At 45.1% G+C, this 19,784-nt stretch overlaps 1 protein-coding gene and 1 non-coding gene across 2 annotated transcripts; both read left to right on the top strand.

Moving 5' to 3' along the window:
• Positions 1-1,047: 1,047 nt before the first annotated feature.
• Positions 1,048-18,220, top strand: eif4g2a (eukaryotic translation initiation factor 4, gamma 2a). Its single transcript, XM_048973660.1, has 22 exons — positions 1,048-1,095; positions 8,580-8,660; positions 10,248-10,312; positions 11,370-11,435; positions 11,572-11,697; positions 11,825-11,927; positions 12,127-12,258; positions 12,690-12,756; positions 12,851-13,002; positions 13,090-13,200; positions 13,353-13,535; positions 13,751-13,889; positions 14,138-14,301; positions 14,715-14,828; positions 15,162-15,290; positions 15,638-15,742; positions 15,822-16,037; positions 16,311-16,569; positions 16,684-16,888; positions 17,133-17,338; positions 17,419-17,540; positions 17,665-18,220. The coding sequence occupies exons 1-22, from the start codon at positions 1,048-1,050 to the stop codon at positions 17,728-17,730; spliced, it is 2,859 nt and encodes a 952-aa protein (XP_048829617.1). The 3' UTR covers positions 17,731-18,220.
• On the top strand, positions 14,879-15,079 carry LOC125706932 (small nucleolar RNA SNORD97). Its single transcript, XR_007382109.1, has one exon. It is a non-coding gene; the product is annotated as a small nucleolar RNA SNORD97 (small nucleolar RNA).
• Positions 18,221-19,784: the final 1,564 nt, after the last annotated feature.

Raw genomic sequence — 19,784 nt, forward strand, 5'->3', positions numbered from 1 at the left:
GGAACAATCAGTCCTTTGAAGACCTTTTATTGGAAATGTGCAGTGATTTGTGGGAAATAATGTACCGGCCTTGAAGCGGCAGAGCATTAAAGAGCAAGAAGTAGAAAAATGTGTGAACAGAGGGAGGCTGCCGTTACAGACAGCTCGTCGTCCTCACGCAGCCCTAGCATGTTGAGTCCTGTACGGTACACAGTGTCATCCCCGTGCCTCCGGAACAAGGAACCAGCCCTGCTGCGCATCCTGATTGGTTTAGCCGTTGCATGCATGCTGTGGCGAGTGTGGGGGGGGCACACAAATTCTGCCTTCTCGAAGCATGCTAAAGGCAGACGACTGTCCCTCCCCATGGGTGACATCTGTCGTCATGGTCTGCTAGGACAGTCACCCACCAGACGTTCATTCAGAGGAAAAGAGAGAGAGAGAGAGAGAGAGAGAGAGAGAGGGCGGGGGGCATGAAAGTATATCTTGACATGCTAACAAACTTTAACAGCTTTACTATTCATCAATAACAAACATTATATGATTATACTGCTTGTTATATCACATAATTATTGTTATTGATGTATATTGAAGCTGGTAAAGTATGTTAGAATATTAAGGTATACTTACATGCTGTTTATGGATGTTCTAGCAATGTATTATGAAGGCAAACTGAATGCTCTATGAATGTAGGATGAATGCATTATGAATGTACAGTTAATGTAAAGTCTTACTGAAAAGATGGTATGATTGTAATGAAATTGATGTTACTGGCACAAAATAAAGCAAGTACAATAATAGCAAATATTAAATAACAGCAATGAGCTAATAATTACTATGACATTGAGTAAATGGATAATTAAGTGAACAAATGAGAAGATTTGGAAGAAGATGGCTGGTGGCTTTTCTGTCTGTCCATCAACATCAACCACAACATCATACACACAACATTTACACACATTGAATGTTGGCACATTGTCACTGTTTGTTACTGAGAGGTAATGATATTTCCTGGACTCCTGGCATCTAAAGAGGGCTCTAACGAGGTGGGAGGAACCATAAGGCGGAGCAATGGTTCTCAAAGCTGGAACTCGCAGCTGGAGGAACCATGAAGTGCAGGTAGAATCTGGCAGCGTACAAGCGAAGCACACAAGGGCAAACAGGGGCCAGTGCAGTCAGCCGGAATGGAGCAGCTTCCTCTCCCACCTGACACTGTACATTCAAGGAAGCAGATAATGTTTAGTCTACAAGGAGCAAAGGACAGACACTCAAGCTCCAGCTTGTCCGGCATGGCCTCTGTCAGCACGACAGCAGCTCAGCAGACATCTGAGGACAAGAGCAATGATGGCTTCAATTGGGGGGGGGGGGTACCTACAGGACAGCTATTACTGCTAATACTGAGCTGAATACGGAGCTATGAGGTTTGAAATGTGTTGTGGGTCGAATCCATTGAGTGCTTTAAGAACAAATGGCAAAATTTTGAAATCCACACACTATATTTCACAGGTAGCTGATGAAAATGAGCTAGAACAGGAGTGATATATCTTTTCTTTGTTCCAGTTAAGAGTCTAGCAGCTGCGTTTTGAATCATTTGGAGTCTAGAAAGTGTGTAACAGAACAACCCCATATACAGGGAATTACGGTAGTCAGAGAGGTGATAAAAGCATGGATAACCGTTCCCAGGAACTTATGAGCAGGGATGGACATAAATGGTGTGCAAGTACGCATTCACCTTTAAAAGCGATACGTGCGGCAATCGGTTGTTGTAACCGCGTGAATACTCACGTACTTTATGTGCATTTGCGCCGATGTGACAAGAAATTATCCTGCATTTTAACCTAATTCGTACTTCATTTGAGGTATAGAAGATAAAATGCGCGGTAATTTCTTTTCATATCGGCGCAAACACGCATAAAACACGTACGTGTTTGCGCTGTTACAACAATCAATTGCCGCATGTATTGCTTTTAAAGGTGAACGCGTACTTGCCTACCAGTTATGTCTATCCCTGCCTCTGAGATTAAACCGGCTTTAACTTGGCTATAGTTCTGAAATGATAAAAGCTGCCCTTTACAAGATCGCTTACTTGTTTGTTAAAATTCAGTGACGTATCCAAAAATACACGGAGTTTTTTAAATTCACTATGCAAATATACTGACAGGGGACCAAGTGCGCTGCCAAGGCTAGTGATAGGGTTTGGGGGCCAAATATAATTACTTCAGTTTTGTTTTCATTTAGTGGAAGGAAGTTCCTCGCCATCCAGTATTTAATATCATCCAAGCAGTTGAGCAGGTTCTTCGAGGGGAGCGGGTGCAACTGGTAATCAGCTGTAACTGGGAGGTAAAACTGTGTGTCGTCTGCATAACAATACTTGTATTTTTTACAAAAATTGTATTTTTCAAAGACAGAGCCAAGAGAAAGCCATGCATGGAGAGAATAAAAGAGGCCTTAAGATTGAGCATTGGGGGGCGCCACATTTCATGGGGGTGGAGGATGAGGAAGAGTTATCTGTTCTGACTGAGAAACTTCCTTATCTCAGGTAGGCGGTAAACTATTTTAAAACTGCGCCCTGCAAAGCAGCTTCCGCCTCCGAGCGTTTTAAAAGAATGTCATGGTCAGTCGTGTCAAAATCCACACCATAACAAGCAGGACTAAGACTGCACAAGAACTGGAATCGATAGTGAGACAAATGTCGTTCAGTACCTTCAGCAGGTCAGATTCTGTGCTGTGCAGAGCTCTGAGACAGGACTGGAATTTATCAAAGATTTCAGATTTGTTCAAGTACGAGGTGATCTAGGAGAACACAATTTTTCCAGTACCTTGGAGATAAATGTTAGCTTGGAGGTGGGCCTGTAGTTTTATGGTCATTGGGGTCTAGGCTAGGTTTTTTTTAAATAAAGGATGCACTATTGTATGTTTAAAGCTGGAAGGGACAACTCCACTAGTTCATGAGCTATTAATTATGCCCAACATAAGGGGGCAGATTGTAACAAAAACTTCCTTAAAAAGACGAGATGATATAATGTCTAAGAGCTGGGCAGATGACACTTTTGTTTTGTCTTGTCTTGTTTTGTTTTGTCTTGTCTTGTTTTGTTTTGTTTTGTTTTGTTTTATTTTGTTTGCTCCTGGGCGAGACACACTGTGGCTCTTCAACTACTCTGGCTAGAGCTGGTGATCCATCACAAAGGCTTCCGGAAAGAATGTGGGATCACCACAATGAAATATCTACAAAATGTCTAGAGCTCAGCCTGCTGAGAAAACAGATGGAACAAATGAACAAAACTGAGAATTGTTTGACTATGACATAATTTTTTTCTGCTGAATACATTATTTCTGCCTGTTGGGTTTTATTAGATTAATAAAACCATGGTTCGGCATTAACCCTTTACTTGCTTAATTGCTATTCTCAGATCACCACATCTGAGAATAGCATGTGATTCTTTACATGGACACTCTCAGTAAACTAAGTTTAGAGGCCGGCTACTCAGTCACCTTCTAGCCAACATGAACCTGATTTCCCGTCAAAATGACTCCCAAACCTGACTGACTGAGGGTTTCAGGAGAGGCTCCGGATTGGTCAGACCAATCTGACGGAATCTGTATTTTGGTGATGACCCCCACAAGGTTCTGCCCTCATGTGGACTGCAGCCTCTCCCACTTTTGCTTGGGGATCCACCCATCAGCAGTGTAGCCCTCCTTCTCTAGTACCACAGAGGACCACAGTGCAGTAATTACGCCAAAATACAGGAGCTGCAAAGGCATTACGGCTTTTATCATTTGCAGCTTGTTTTTCCGTCAGCTAGTGAATGACGCAGTACAAAAAGACTTGTTTGTGTTCCATGGTACACAGTCTGGGTGTGAGTTAGAAAGGAGCTGCAATGTAGAGAAGCAAGCTTCTATCACACCCTGACGGAATGACTGGCACAATCACAATACAATTTCTCCAATAGCCTAATAACATAGGCATAATTTGGCAGGAAATTAGGCATTTCCAGACAGATCTAATGCAACCATCCTGTGGGGTTTTCCCTGGAATGGCAAAGGAAAGTGAAGGAACTGAAGTCTGCATAAACTAACTTCTCAACAGATTCTTGAAGGCTTTCCAGTTCAGGAGCAGGAACAGGCAATGCTGAAGCGAAGAGAGGCTTCCCATTCTTTATAAACCGGAAGGCAAGATCGCATGGGTCTGAAAGCAGAATTGACGTGGCACAGAGCTCGGCTATCGCCGAGCTGGTTACTGGTTCTAATCCAATGGGCAGCATTCCTGTTGTACCATTCAGTAAGGCACATTAACCTTAACCGCTGCGGTAAACATTCAGGTGTGAATCCACAAATCAACTAGAACGTGCTATTTAAGACTTTTCTAATCAACTACATGATGTACTGAAACGCCATCTGGCACTTCTCAGCCTCTTTGCACTGTTAAGTAACCAAGATTCCTGTGCACAGTAACTTCCTGCCTGCTGGCTGTTTGGCCAGTGCTGCGTCCTCCGTGGACTTCTGACTAAATCGCATTGTTAGTATCACATCTCCAGGTCTCCGTGGTGATGCTCAAAACAATGCTATGGTGCTGCGGTGTAAAGGAGAAAATGACAGCTCTCCTCTGAGACTGGCTCTCTGCAGACCGAAGCCCGCAGCCTGTACTGCGAGACTGTGGGCGTCTGATGATCTGCACGCAGGAGATGGCGTGTGCCCCCCACTCCACAGACTGCCAGGCCATTTATCGATTTATTTCATTGCTAATATGTTCATTAGCTCATTGTATTGATTGGGGACTATTATGGCCTTTGTTATTATTAGCTGGCAATAAAATGAACTGCAAAATGTTAAATTAGGATCAATCAAATTTAAATGATCCTTTGTAGCACTCTTGTCATAACTGAGAGAAATTTGGAAACAGATTAAGTAACATATAAGAGATACATTCCAATACTTGCATGATGTATTATTTACGCGCTATTTATTCCAGCAGATGCATTGATCCAAATCGGTGTACAATGGAGAAGGCAGGGACAGTCAGTCCTAGAAGCAGCTGGGTACTAAGGGCCTTGCTCAAGACCCCAAGAGTGAAACCACTTTGCCGACCACAGGATTTGAACCAGTAACCATCCAGTCATGAGCGAAGAGTCCTAACCAACTGAACCCACTGCCCCCATTATTATATGACTATGGCAGTATATGATAATTCTTGCAGAGGCCGCATGCAGATTTACATTTTATTAGCCATTTAAGCAGCAGTGTCTCGCTCAGGGATGAACTGAGGGCTAGTTCCGTGTCCAGGGTGGCCAACTTTGGTCAGCTGGTTGGAGTAAGATTTTCAATTTGAGACAAGTCTGCACACACATGCACACGCATTTACGTGTATGTAACAGTTTAATTACCTTGTAAAATTGCCCTTTGGGGTTTGCAAACTACCCCAGTGCTTTTGATGTAGCTAATTTTAGGTTTATAATGGATTTTGCCGTAAGAGTCCTTGTGTGAGAGTCTGAAAGCCTGAGTGTCACGCCGCATGTGTGTGAGTTCGCAAACCGGCGTGGCGTGAGAGTCCATGACAACGTGTGGTTTAGTCACCTGGTACAGGCGGCCTGAGGACAGCAGACATAGGGAACATGTCGCGTCAAAGCTATGGGGAGGGGCTGCTTGTCTCGGCACAAAATTATGAACTACTAATTAATACTTAGACGACAACCTCCTGGTTCTTTGGGGGATTTTCTTTCATCCTAATTACAAGGAGAATAGACTCCTGCAGTAGTTGACTCGACTGGAGCAAACCGGTCTTGAAGACTGCTGTATTATCTAAAGCAAAATAAAGGCATTTTACCGGAAATTCAATTCAAAGTTTGAATTTTTGTCATGATAGCTAAACTATATATATATATATATATATATATATATATATATATATATATATATATATTTTTTTTTTTTTTTTTTTTAACAGGTTACATTTTTATAATGAGTTTCATTCTTCCAGTGTATAGCACCTGTATTCAGATTCTCTGCAATGTTGTTAGCCAAAACATGGTACTGTATAGTCACATTAATGTAGATTCTGAACTCCATGAGTATTCAGAATATGCTGTGGCATGACCTGCTGTGGGACCTGGGAAGGGGACTTTTGGTGTGACTCCTGCAGGTAAAAAAGTAAAAATCCGGACCAAGATTTTGTTTCAACCAACCAGTTCAGTATAAAGAGTCACAGTCACTGCATACTCAACTCGTTAGTTGAAACAAAATGTTGGTCGGGGTTTTTACTTTCTGGACCTAAACTGTCCACCTCTGTCTGTGGTACACATACCATCTCTTTCTGCTATGGAGAACCCTGCACTGATGTCCTTCATTCTCAAAATAACACTCAAGTGGAGACATTTCCTGGAATTTGTTTGCTAAAATATCTGTAATTTATAGCCTGCTGAAAGAGTACTAGTAATACATCACTACAAACACGACACAATTATACATACAACATCAATACTATTATAACCCTAAAAGTACTAAATGAAAAACATGGTACATTGGGTGGCATAACCACTCAAATGTTGCCTACGCATCACAATAATTTGCCTCTCTCATAAAAGCACATGTACGATATGTAAATGATTTCTTTATACTTGACATAATAATGCCCATATATTTCTTAACTCTAGACATACAAACAGACTGTAAAGTGTATATAGAGGATGGGGGATGGGTAGTTTCCTGTATAGTGCCTTTCCCATCTCACTGGCGTGCTCTTTGTCTCAGTCACTCCTGGAGCTTCTCAGTCGCTGCCTGGGGGAAGGGGCTTCTGAGTCAGGCCTTGCTGGGCCGCTCAGCCACATGGCTCCTTTGTCCCACTTGGTGCCGCCTCCCTGACTCTCTGCTGGACTGCACTGTTGATAGGATATCATACTGAAACGCACGGTGCTTTTACGAGGATATACCTCCTAGGAGACCGCAAGGCAATCAGGACACAAACACAACCATCTCAGAGTCAGACGGCCTCATCCAAGAGACATTCAATAGTTCATTGTCACAGAAAATGATCAGAGGCGTATATTCTTGTAATGTGCGCGTAATTGTTGCTGCTAAGCTTGTCATTTTGACGTCATTTCATCCAGTTGGAAACAATATGAGAGTCTAAGCTTGAGACTAAATCAGAAATATTTACGTAAACATACCTCATAACAGAATATTATCGCCTGCTGGGGCTTGACTGATGGCCTTGCTAAGACGATTCTACATTTCAGATGAAATGTGAGCCACTCCACCCTGCTACTGGCAGTAACAGGAGACTTGGTGGGAGAAGCAAGCCTTCCGCCAGACAGTGATGCTGGACAGTGTGACTCGCAGCAGTCACATGTGCCCACTGCAACATGCGTTACGAAAAAGGGCTGTTGCCGCTTAGTCTTTGGAGTGGATATTTAAAAGAGGCTGGGCAGCTTCTCGCTTAAGATGGCAATGAGGCACCCATCTGTGCTCTCGCAAACTGTCGCTGTCAAATACCGCAGTGAATTCAAGTAACTGGATGTAGGGCATCTATGATGCTGAAAGTTTGGTTATTTTATTCATTCCAATAATGAGACCCTCAGTAAAAGATACATACAGAAGACACATAACAATGTCTGACATAACCCCATAAACACCACCAGCCCTGCAAAAAGAATTTCCAACATTGTTTGACTTAGAACCTGCAAATTTCCCAAGAATATGCCTTATCAAACTACAATCCGTGTGCATGTATGATCCATGTCTGTCTATGTAAAATGTTATCTGGGGGTGGGTCACAGAGTGAGTGTTCTTACATCTTGTACCATAGGGTGTATGTGTATAGATATAAACTTACTTTTTTTATTATAAACACTAAATGATCCAGTTCTTTTGGGTACATGGCACCATAATCTGCCAATTAATAGACCAGTATGAACCTGAAATTTGTGTCTTTGTTTGTTTAGGGTGCTGTTCTGCCAAATAACTACTTAAATGCTTTCAAATTGCATACATTCAGTGTTTTGTATGTAAAAAGCATTACAAAAATCATATTTTATGACAGCATGTTGGATGTTTTAAATGCTTCAGATGACCAGCTCATAGCTCTTCCTGGTCATTTTGTGTGTTACAAACCAACAAAGAAAATGAGAATGGAGAAGGGCGAATCACGTAACATTGTTGGGCGGTCACACCTTAAAATATTAATCACTGTCATTCGCCGCGGGCAGTATTACGTATCAAACCCATCACTGAGTGCTGGGCTGCCCGTATGATCCTCGCTTCCTGTAAATCTATTTTCCTCTATACCAGTTCCTGCACTGCGGCTGTGCTGCACATCAACCAACCCTTCGGCGAAACAGGAGGAGTTGGGAGGGGCGTCCTGCTACTCGACGGTTTAACAATTTACCATTGGACTTCACTACCCTTGAGGTCCCGCCTCAAACAGCAAATCTCGCGCAGCATTCGGCAAGAGCGACGCATTGACGGGCCCGCAAACCGCCAGCATGTTTAGATGCCCTTCCTGATAAAAATTTGGGTTGGGGAGTGACGTAGGACGTGCGAGTAGATTCTTCTGTGTGGCTGTGAAGGCGGTTAGGCGCGTGTCTTAGTTTGTGAATTTTGTTTGAAACTAGTTATTTTTTTGTTATTCCCTTTCTTTTTTTCTCTTATTTGAAATCAACAACATCTTGAAAGCTGAAGTTGTTTCGGTAAAGGTAAGCTTTTGTTTTAAGACGGTTTCGGGCGGCCGCGGTAAAATGGCCGATGTGTTTTCCATGTACCGGGCTTTGAGGCTCCGGCCGTAGAAAATGGCGCCGTCTGGGGTGGGGGGTGGGGGATTAAGCGGCTTTTATCAGACAGCCGAATACCGAGTGGGTACTGGCGTTTTCGTCCTATCGCGGTGAAATGTTGCTTTTTAAAAAATCTGAAACTGAAAGGACTCTGTCCATAAGTTCAGTTTGACAAAAACTCATTCTACCAGCATTAATAGTGGGCATCATTTCCCCCAGTAGTAGTAAAGGCATATGAAAAGGTGGATTTGAAGTTTTTTTTAGCTGGCTAACTAATCGATCCATTAGGAATCCGGCAGGGCTGGGATTACTGACATATTTTTAGGTAACTGAAACGCTGACATTTCACATGTTTTATGTTTAAAACGTTTTTCATGTTGAATGGCAGTATCAATTTTTTAATGTGTGCACAGTCACATCCACCTCAGCTTTTTCCCAGGAGGTAAGATATGTCTGAATGCGAGATTCGGAGCGTTTAAGCGTTCAAAGTACCACAGGCAGGGCGAGTCTCCGTGTTCAGGTTCCGTATGGATAACGGGGTTTTCTGCTTTTGGTACCGCGGTCTTTTACCGTTTTATCTGTAAAAAGTCGGTAGATGATGATTCGCTTGAAATCTCATTTCGGTACAAAGGAAGCACTGCCTAGCTTCCCGTTGCACGCACCTCCCCTCACGGGGGAGGGGGGGGGTGCTGAAAGGTGACGTCACTGGACCACGTGACCCACAGTCCCGCACATTGATGTGGGTTCTAAGCTCCGTTTCCCCCTTTTCACTGCTATTTCATTGCTGCTTGCGAGATCTGCCCCTCCTTAAAGCCTAGTTCCCTGCTGGCCTTCTAAAAAATGCCTCGCAACCTTGCCTGAAAAGGCGGGTCTGCGTCCCTATTGTAATCCTCCCAGCCATTATAAGGTGGCCAATGTGGGTTCATTCTTAATGGAAAAGTACTCCAGGATTCTTACGTTTTTAGTTGCTTCACTCAGTTTCCACAGGAACAGTTTTATGTTGTTTACTGAAATGTTTACTGCCTGGTGTAAGATGCGCTCCACTTCCCCTGGATGCGAGAATTATTTCATAGTCTCTAATTGCTCTGTCCCAACTGTCTTATAAGAAAATGCTTGTTATATTTGAAGAATGTCCGTCACATTGTTCTCAGTCTGGTTTGGTTAGATTGTGCATCCAAAATAAGCTTACAAAGTAACCAATTTAAGGGATGCAAAACAATTTACCTTAAAAACACCTTCACCTTTGAAAGGCCATATTATGTGTGTGAGTATCTTGTGTATTTTTAAGAAGTCGGTTATAGTCAGGGAATTGGCCCCAATCTAAAAAAAAAAATCTGCCCAAACTACAGCAGCATCATAAATAAGTACAGGAGTTCAGCTCATGAAATGTTTCCCTGTATTGATTCACTGTATTGTTTTGCATCCTGATATGATCTATTCAGACGGCGTTCTTTACTTCTCCCCCAGGTAGTTTTTCCCAACCCTGCCCTTTGAATTTTATTCTTTTTGAAGATTCTTCGTTGTCAAGCCGCCAAAGTGGAGAGTGTGGTTGCAGAAGGGGGTGCTTCTCGTTTCAGGTGAGTGGCTGCTGCAGGCTGCCTGCCAGTCTGACCTTCCCTTACGTGGTTTGTGCCATTTGTGTTGCCGTCATGCTTGTATCCCTCTGATCGACTCTTTATTGACATGCCTGCTGCTGATCCACCTGCATGCTATACTGTTTGCTTGTAGAGGTTTTGTTGCATTGCTTTAAGTGCAGTCGGTGTGATCAGATCTCTCCACTGTGGCTCTACCTGTCCTATGGCAGAGCTGGAGTGTGGTTATAATCCCTTTGTTCAGGACAGGCATGGTAGAGCGTCTTTGGTTCCGTAACACATCTTGAAATGAAGACTGCACCCGTGTAAGTGGAAGCTGGTGTTATCAAATGTGTATCGACCATGCAGACTGACCACAGCGATGCTCTAGGGTGACTGTGTATGTAGGGTGATGGGTGTTGGGATGAATTTGTAGGGTTCATAGTCCCTATAGCCACTATATACATGTTAGTATCAGGCTGTTATGTTGTGGATTCTGGCTGTAATCCACATTGACCAGTGGCCTAAAGGAGTAGGTGATTTGTGTACATACACAGCTTTTTATAATGAAGGGTCATAGCACATTTTACTTCCACTTTACTGGAACGGGGATGTAAATGTGGAGGTAATGAGAACCGATTTAGCTTGACTGGTGCCTAACCGTGTGCCTTGCAGTTTGCAGCAGAAGGCGTAAATGATCTTGCCTGCATTCAGGCGGTGTTCTGACATGTTAGTGAGATGGAGGAACTCGCCGGAGGTGCACAACTGCACTGCGCTTGGAATTCTGACTATTGGGAGGAGGCGACCTTTACTTTCTGTGGGGACTGTCCGTTTCGGAGTGTGTAACGCATGATTTGGTCAAGCACTAGTCAATAAAGGTATTAGCTGAATGCACCTGTGAATGGTTTGTTGTATGCTATTTGGTTTGCCAGCAGTGCTGTTCTGTGGGTCTGTCTAGCTGCAGTGGTTGAATTTCCAGATTCTGTCTTAGGTTATAGCCGTTTGTGTGGTCTAAGCATTCTGCAATTTGGAATGATTGTTCCCATGAATATTTTGTCCGCAGTGCTTCTTCGGGCGGTGGCGGAGGTCGGGGTGCACCTCAGCACTATCCCAAGACTGTTGGCAACAGGTGGGTCCATAACTTAAGCCTCAGCCAGATTTTGTATCTACCTTGAATGGGCTCTGCTAGTTCACCCAGGAGCCCTTTATAAATGCTTGATATCACAGTAAACCTGTAGGCCTTATTGTGCTTGTCCTTCCTTCAGCGAGTTCCTGGGGACTGCCCCAGGGCCTAGCGTTCAGAGATGGGTTCCTTCACGAAGCACTAGACGAGATGTCAACTCCTCAAATGAAAAAGAAAGACACGATGCTATCTTTAGGAAAGTGAGAGGGTAGGTGTCTTCCTCCACAAAGCTGGTTAGAATGCATGTCATTTGACCAAGTGAATCCGGCATGTTGCTCCTTTGGTTCATGTGTGAATGCTCTTGTTCTGAATTGGTCTCTGTCCTCTCCTTCCAGCATACTTAACAAGCTCACCCCTGAAAAGTTTGACAAGCTATGCCTTGAGCTCCTGAATGTGGGCGTAGATTCTAAACTCATCCTCAAAGGAATCATCTTGCTGGTAAGACGCTTTCGGTGGCTTTTCGTTGTAGTTTAGGGGATTCATGTTAACTTGAATAGGTGAGGAATGTGAGCATATTTTCAGAGTACAGTGGACGGCGTCATCGTTCATCTGCATATTGTATATCATACAGGATAGTGTGATGGCGATGTGCCGTGTAGATGGATACCTCACTTAACATGTCTTCTGTTTTATCCAGATTGTAGACAAAGCCCTCGAGGAGCCCAAGTATAGCTCATTGTATGCTCAGCTATGTCTGCGTTTGGCAGAAGATGCACCAAACTTTGATGGCCCCTCCCCAGAGATCCAAACATCACAGAAGCAGAGCACGGTAATCAAACGTGTTGGAACACGGAGGAGTATAGTGGCTCAGTGCTTGGCGCTCTAGCCACACTTCCTGGATTGTGGGTTTAGTCGTGCAAATGCACGTCCCTGCCCTCTGATATAAAGCACGGTTTCCCAACCCAGTCCTTGGGGGGACCCCCAGACAGTCTGTGTTTTTGGTGCCTCCCAGCTGCAGTGGACTGTATCAGGGTCCTCAATGACTGGTTTGGGAAATGCTGATGTAAAGGAAAGGACTGGCATCCAGGGTGTCCTCTGGCTTGTGCTCCGTGCTTCCGGCCATAGGCCCCAGGCTGGCTTATTGGACGGGAATGGAAATTGGATTACATACTTGCTGGCTTTGACTTCTGTAGATAAATCTGTGTTCCAGTGTAATTAGTGGTTTTACCTCATTTGCCTTTTTTCTTTTTTTTTGTACAGACCTTCAGAAGACTTCTGATCTCTAAGCTTCAGGATGAATTTGAAAACCGTACCAGAAATGTTGAAAGTGAGTAGCTGGAAAGCTGATGGATTCTCGTGATGCCTGTAAGTGGATGTGCTGTGGTGCTCATCTCCTCTGCTCTGCCCCTGTCTCCTCCCAGTCTACGACAAACATGATAACCCTCTTACTTCTGAGGAGGAGGAGCAGCGTGCCATTGCCAAGATCAAGATGCTGGGCAACATCAAATTCATCGGCGAACTTGGCAAACTCGACCTCATCCATGAATCTATCCTTCATAAGTGCATCAAAACAGTTGAGTTTTGGGATCTCAATTTTAACACTCATATTCACCGAGTAACCTTTTGTTCGGGACTCACCTATTGTGTGTTTCTGCTCTAGCTTTTGGAAAAGAAGAAGAGAATTCAACTCAAGGATATGGGAGAAGACCTGGAGTGCCTCTGTCAGATAATGAGAACAGTGGGACCTAGACTGGACCATGAAAAAGCCAAGGTAAGCTACCGTGGCTTTCAGCGATTAACAAAATGCAAGGTACCCTTGATGGAAAAGGTCATTGACCACGGTCGCCATCGTCCTACAACATTCTCAGATGGCACGTTTTGCGGTGGTACGGCACATTGATTTATTTTCCTCTCCTCTTGCAGTCTTTGATGGATCAGTACTTTGGCCGTATGCGATCCTTAATGAGCAACAAGGACTTGCCAGCAAGGATTCGTTTCCTGCTGCAGGACACTGTGGAGTTGCGAGATAACAACTGGGTTCCTCGCAAGGCTTTCATCGACAATGGACCAAAGACGATTAATCAGATTCGTCAGGAGGCAGTTAAGGCAGGTCCCATGTCCTCTCAGGCTGGCTGACTGACTGGTGGAAGCCTGATTTCTTATGAAGCACTGCTGGTTATGACTGATGCAGCTGTAGTGTCTGGGGCAATTTCTCTCCCCTCCCACCACCACTTGTTTCTCTGGGCAATGCTTTCTCTTTGCTGCAGTTAGCTTTATAGCAAGGCGAAGAGCTTAACCCTGCCCCTCTGTATTCCCACCAGGATTTGGGGGTGTTTATTCCACAGATGGTCCCAGGCATGAGGACGGACTTCTTTCTGGAAGGGACCTTCATGCCCACCAGGATGAAGCTTGACCGGGAGTCTCTTGGGGGACTGGCTGACATGTTTGGACAGATGCCAGGTGGGTCCAGGTGTTGAGTTGTCTGCCGAGATGCTCTACCTTGTAACTGAAGTTAGAAATCCAGTTTTCTGTGGATGCAGGTCTGAGTTGCGTGCTTTGGGCTCTGATAAGGCGCCAGTTTAGGTTTAATTGTATTCTTAACCGTAACCTGTTGCTCATTGCACCTGGAATATTCCTTGCTGATTCTGGTGTATTGGCTGCACGCCGTAGTGTCTGAGTCACCGTGTCACTCTGTGCGTCCGCTGCAGGCAGTGGGATCGGCACCGGTCCCGGTGTCATTCAGGACCGGTTCTCTCCCACCATGGGCCGCCACAGATCCAACCCGCTTTTCAATGGCCACAGTGGTCACATGGCTCCTGTTCCCCAGTCCCAGTTTGACATTGGGGGCAAGGCGTTCATGAAATCCAGCCAGGTGAGGTGTGTGCGTGCGTGCGTGCGTGCGTGCGCGCGCGCGCGCGGTTTAGAGTACAAGCACACGGTGTCCTGATCTGAATGTCTTCTGAACTTGGAATGTAAGCTGAGTGCTAAGTTCAGAAGCTTCAGTGCTTGCTGTGTATCAATAATAATAATCGATACAAGTGTGGGGAGCCTAGTGATCCAATTAAATTTTCTGTAGTATCTTTCGTAGCACAGTTGCTCCAAGGCCCTTATTTGTGTGAGTGTGAAAGGAGAGAATGATGGAATATATGAAATGTTCCAGTGTACCCGTGCTTGTGCAAATGGTGGCAAATTAGGCACCACTTCTCATTTACATAACTAAATGGTTTTTACGCTAAAATATTTGCTTAAGTCCGTTGCTTACCTGGAGTGGTGCTGTGTTCTCAGGGGCAGAATCAGCATTTTCATACCCAGAACCAGAGCCACCTGGCCCAGCAGCCAGCCCAGTCCAAGGACATGCCTCCGCGCTTCATAAAGAAGGGCCAGCTCAACGCCGACGAGGTAGTGCCCCTTCCAGCACACGGCCGCGCTCCCTCCTGCCTCTCCCCTCCACGCCCACTGATTATAAAAAGACGCGTTATTCTGAGGGAGAACCTGCTGACGGTTCCTCTTGCCCTCGAACTTTGCTCATCCCCCTCTGCTCTTCTCATCCTCTTCCCCTGTCTACTCCCCCCCCCCCCCCAATCTTTTCTTCCCTCACTTCTTGAACTGGTCAGCAGTCCGGTGAACGTGATTATGAGATATGAGGGTGTGCCGACTCAGATTTTGGAATTGCTGCCCCCCCCCCCCTCCTGGTTAAGGCTCCTCAAGGTTGTTTTGCGTCTCCCCCTTCAGATCAGCTTGAGACCTGCCCAGTCGTTCCTGCTGAGTAAGAACCAAGTCCCAAAGCTGCAGCCTCAGATACCCACCATGATCCCTCCAAGTGCACAGCCACCTCGCACTCAGACTCCTCCTTTGGGACAGGTGAGCATAGCTGTGGGAGACGGCACCGGTGTTTCAGCCCTCGGATCACACACTTGCTTGGGCTCCCTGTTGGCACAAGCAGTCACTATACTAAACATTGAATGTGTTTGTTTAGCAGAATGTTCTGCTAACCAGCTAGTAGCTATGGTGGCCTGACTCCTGGCTTGCTCACTGGGGGCTTTGGGCAGGGATAAAGTGCCTTGAGACAGTGTAATGTAAAATTACTAGCTGTTTTGTTTTTGAAACATCGGAGTGGGACCACAGATGACAAGCCTGGGCCTGACGGAAGAAGCCAGAGTTTCTGGTTTAAGACCTTTGTGCTGAAGTTCTCTTCCTCTTTCTTTCAGCCTCCTCAGCTTGGTCTAAAAACTAACCCACCTCCGATCCAGGAGAAACCTCCAAAGACCAGTAAGAAGCCACCACCAGCCAAGGAGGAGCTCATTAAGATGACTGTAAGTGGCTCCTACCCAGCCCTGTGTTCCTAGAATGCCTCCATTGGGTGGGTCTCACTTTCTGCCCCTCGTGTCACAGGAAACCATCATGACAGAGTACATGAACAGCGGGAATGTGGGAGGGGCAGCGAACAGCGTGCGGGAGATGAAGGCACCCAAGCACTTCCTGCCCGACATGCTGAGCAAGATGCTGCTATGCTCCCTGGAACGTTCAGACGAGGACAAGGAGCACACCAGCACGTTGGTGCATGCGCTCCGGGCTGAGGGCCTCATCTCGGGCGATAACTTCCTGCAGGTGAGCATGGCTTCCTGTCTCGCCAGCTGGTAACAAGCTATGGCTTCAGCTGGTCATGACATACAAAGTGGAATGGAAGTCCTTCTATTTGCTAATCCAGTGGTTTTCAGTTAAATCCTATAAATCAGTGGTGCTTGGCCCACCTTACTTGTTTAAATATTTAGGTGTTGGCAGGTTTTGCAGTTTGGTAATTTCATTTAAATAGAAGCCTGAAGTGATTTTGTACAGATCTGTCACTTATTCTTAAACGTCCTACTGTTATTCCATTTCTAGGCCTTCCTTAATGTGCTGGATCAGTGTCCCAAGATAGAGGTGGATGTCCCCCTGGTGAAGTCCTACCTGGCCCAGTTCGCTGCTCGAGCCATCATAGCGGAGCTGATATCTTTGGCTGAGCTGGCCCACCCCCTGGAGAATGGCACCCACTTCCCGCTCTTCTTGCTCTGCCTGCAGCAGATGGCCAAGCTGAAGGACCGCGAGTGGCTGACCGACCTCTTCCAGCAAAGCAAGGTCAACATGCAGAAGATGCTGCCTGGTATGTCATTGCTAAAGGTCTCAGTCATTGGTTGGCTTAGATTACTTGGGTCCTCTCCTTGGATAGATGGCTTGGATTCTTCAAACAAATCATTACCTTCCCTCAACTGTGCAGAGATCGACCAGAACAAGGACCGCATGCTGGAGATCCTTGAGGGCAAGGGCCTCAGTTTCTTGTTCCCGTTGCTGAAGCTGGAAAAGGAGCTGCTTAAGCAGATAAAGGCAGATCCCTCCCCACAGGCCATCTACAAGTGGATCAAGGACAACATCTCGCCCAAGCTCCACATCGATAAGGGTTTTGTCAACATACTGATGACCAGGTATGGAAGACTGCCCTGTCTTAGTGATGCCCCCAGCCATTTGTCTAGTTAGTTCTAAGGTGCACCAGAGACCAACTAGCACCTACTTTTGGGAGACATTCACCTCAGTATGGAAGTTAGACTCCATTCAACAGGAACTGATTGCTACCCAGTCTCACTGTTCAATTACATTTTGCATTGAATGCTGGCAATTTTAGCCTTGACCTAAATCTTGGAATAATCATTAATTCAACTTTTTGTTCAGTTTTCTGCAGTACATCTCTCATGAGATGTGCTTTTCTGGAGATGACCAGCTCTCCGCCCCCACAAAAGACCAGCTGGATCAGGAGAAGCAGCTGCTGCTCGCTTTTAAGCCTGTGATGCAGAAGTTTCTGCATGACCATGTAGACCTGCAGGTCAGCGCCTTGTATGCCCTGCAGGTGCACTGCAACACCAGTGCATTTCCAAAAGGTGAGCTTGGGATCTGTGTGTGTGGGGGGGGGGGGGGGGGAGTTTGCTTTTGGTGGCTGACCCTGTTGTCTTCCATCAAGGCATGCTCCTGCGCTACTTTGTCAACTTTTACGACATGGAGATAATCGAAGAAGAAGCCTTCCTTGCATGGAAAGAAGATATCACCCAAGAGTTCCCTGGAAAAGGAAAGGCCCTATTTCAGGTAAATGCAGGGGTGACTGACTGAAAGGTGTTTCATGCTGTTCCATTGGAGATACAACACTATTGTGTTGATCAAAAATTCATCCATCTGTTTCAGTTTTGACTTTTAATGTGTTTCCTTCTAGGTCAATCAGTGGCTAACCTGGCTTGAAACTGCTGAGGAAGAGGAGTCTGAGGAAGAGGCTGACTGAGGAGCCAGAGAAACTGATACTGCCCCCTATCCCATATACCTAACCACTGCAAGAATTCATTCCGCTGTCAATATTTAAGTTCTTTTGCAGTTTCCTGCTCTTTTGGTTACCAAGTGCGAGACCTTGAGCGTAACTACATACCATCTGCTTCTAACACTTCAGGGTGGTGTTTGCGGCATGAAGCTACATCTGGTTGTGCTTGATGGCGGCTCGCTAGGCCTCGGCCTGCTGCTCACGCTCCCGTTAACCGAATGGCCACACTGTTAGTCATGCACTTTGCCGAGTGTGATCTTGAGGTCGTTGCAATATTTATCCATCCCGAATGACAAAGAACTCTATACTGTAATCATTGGTTTGTTACCGTAACAGTTATCGCCTATTTTTTTTTTTTCCTACCTCTAATGCGATTTATTTTGTGCTGGTTTTTAAAATCCTTATATTTAATCAGAAGACCCTCGGAATTCTGGGCAAACCGTGCAGAAGTCTTTAACACTAGATTTACCGAGTTTTTATTCTCTGCTGAGAGTCCCAAGGTGTTTGTCACCCCTGCTGTGATTTTCGCAGGTCTTCAGCCCCATCCTCCTCCTGCTTTTGTTGTGCAAACACACCCATTACCTGTGAGGCCTGGCGCATTTGCATTTTTTACTCAGAGTAGCTCAAATCCAAGGCAGGCTAAACCTCTGTGTGTGACATGGAAACCTTCACAAAAGTCTGCCATATCTATACCAAATATCCCACACGCTGACTGACCTGCAAATATGAAAGACGCACATTCACAAAATATATGGAAACACAAGTCTGTGTTATTTATAAAACAAATTGAGTGAAAATAGAATGAAAAGTTGCTAATAGAATGAAATGAATAAAATGAAAACATGCTAACACTTCAGTCTCCAATGCATGTTTGTATATAAATGTCATAAGCTGAGTGAAGTCATGGTCCATGGTTTTTGACATGCTCATACACATACAGAATAAAATGTCATTTCATTTTCATTGGCCATCACTGAATTATAACACCAAAAGTGAATTTTGTTTTTGTGTGATCTCTCCAGCTTTGCATGTTTGGCTGTTCATGTAAAAATTGATGTATCCGTGCCTCAGTTCCAGGTTCATCTCTTCGTCATCTTTCTGCCTTTTGTCTCAGTGGTTACTGTCCCACACAGTCTGTCTATCTTTCAAAGTCTGTGTTTGCAGCGTTTGAAAACCCAGTGACCATCATCCCTGTATTTGGCAATGGAGTTCCTTGGCTAGAAGAATCGGAAACAATCTTCTTTTTCCTTTCCACCCTGTAGATGCTTTGTACAGAACGTAGGCATTCACCGCCACCAAGTCCAGCATGTTGTAAAACACAGCTACTGGCCACTTGCTTGTTGCTGCTCGTACTGAATACATGCGCGCCATTCTAAACACTGACGTGGAGAATTCCTCTCCCTGTGCAGTGTCCTTTGCCAATGGAGGAAGTTCACGGCAAACGTTATTCACCATGCCCAGTAAAGTGAAGCAGTCTGTGTGACAGTGACAGTGAGGTGAAGAAATTGTCCATTGTGACATTTCTCCCGTCATCCAGAAATGACTCCATCAGACTCATGACCACGTTCTCTGCCAGCCTTCACCAAGAACTGTGCTGAAAGTTTCACTCCAGGAGAACACATGAACATAGATGTACAGCTGTTCTCGACCAAGGTTCATTGTCCATGCAGTATATTTACATTTACATTTACAGGATTTGGCAGACGCCCTTAGCCAGAGCGACTTACATAAGTGCTTTGAGACTCTGCAATGAATTTCCGATGCTAGCTCAATAAGGACCCCAGCTACGAATACTATCTCTGAGAACGCCATTGAGTAGTGCAGAATTTTTATTTTATTTAATTTTTTTAAAACACACACCAGAAAAAGAGTCGAGTAAGAATATAGAAGTTCTACGTCAGGTATTTCTGAAAAAGAAAAGTTTTGAGTCGTCGCTTGAAGACACTCAAGGATTCAGCTGTTCGGACATCTAGGGGGAGTTCATTCCATCAATTAGGTGCCAGGACAGAGAAGAGCCGAGA

Source organism: Brienomyrus brachyistius, chromosome 13 (assembly GCF_023856365.1).
Source record: "Brienomyrus brachyistius isolate T26 chromosome 13, BBRACH_0.4, whole genome shotgun sequence".
Classification (NCBI taxonomy): Eukaryota; Metazoa; Chordata; class Actinopteri; order Osteoglossiformes; family Mormyridae; genus Brienomyrus; species Brienomyrus brachyistius.

Excerpts from the sequence above, each read along its gene's own strand:
- eif4g2a (XM_048973660.1), top strand. The coding sequence starts at position 1,048 with ATGGTTCTCAAAGCTGGAACTCGCAGCTGGAGGAACCATGAAGTGCAG. Across the intron at positions 12,259-12,689 it reads CATCACAGAAGCAGAGCACG|ACCTTCAGAAGACTTCTGAT; the intron begins GTAATCAAACGT and ends TTTTTTGTACAG. Across the intron at positions 12,757-12,850 it reads CCGTACCAGAAATGTTGAAA|TCTACGACAAACATGATAAC; the intron begins GTGAGTAGCTGG and ends GTCTCCTCCCAG.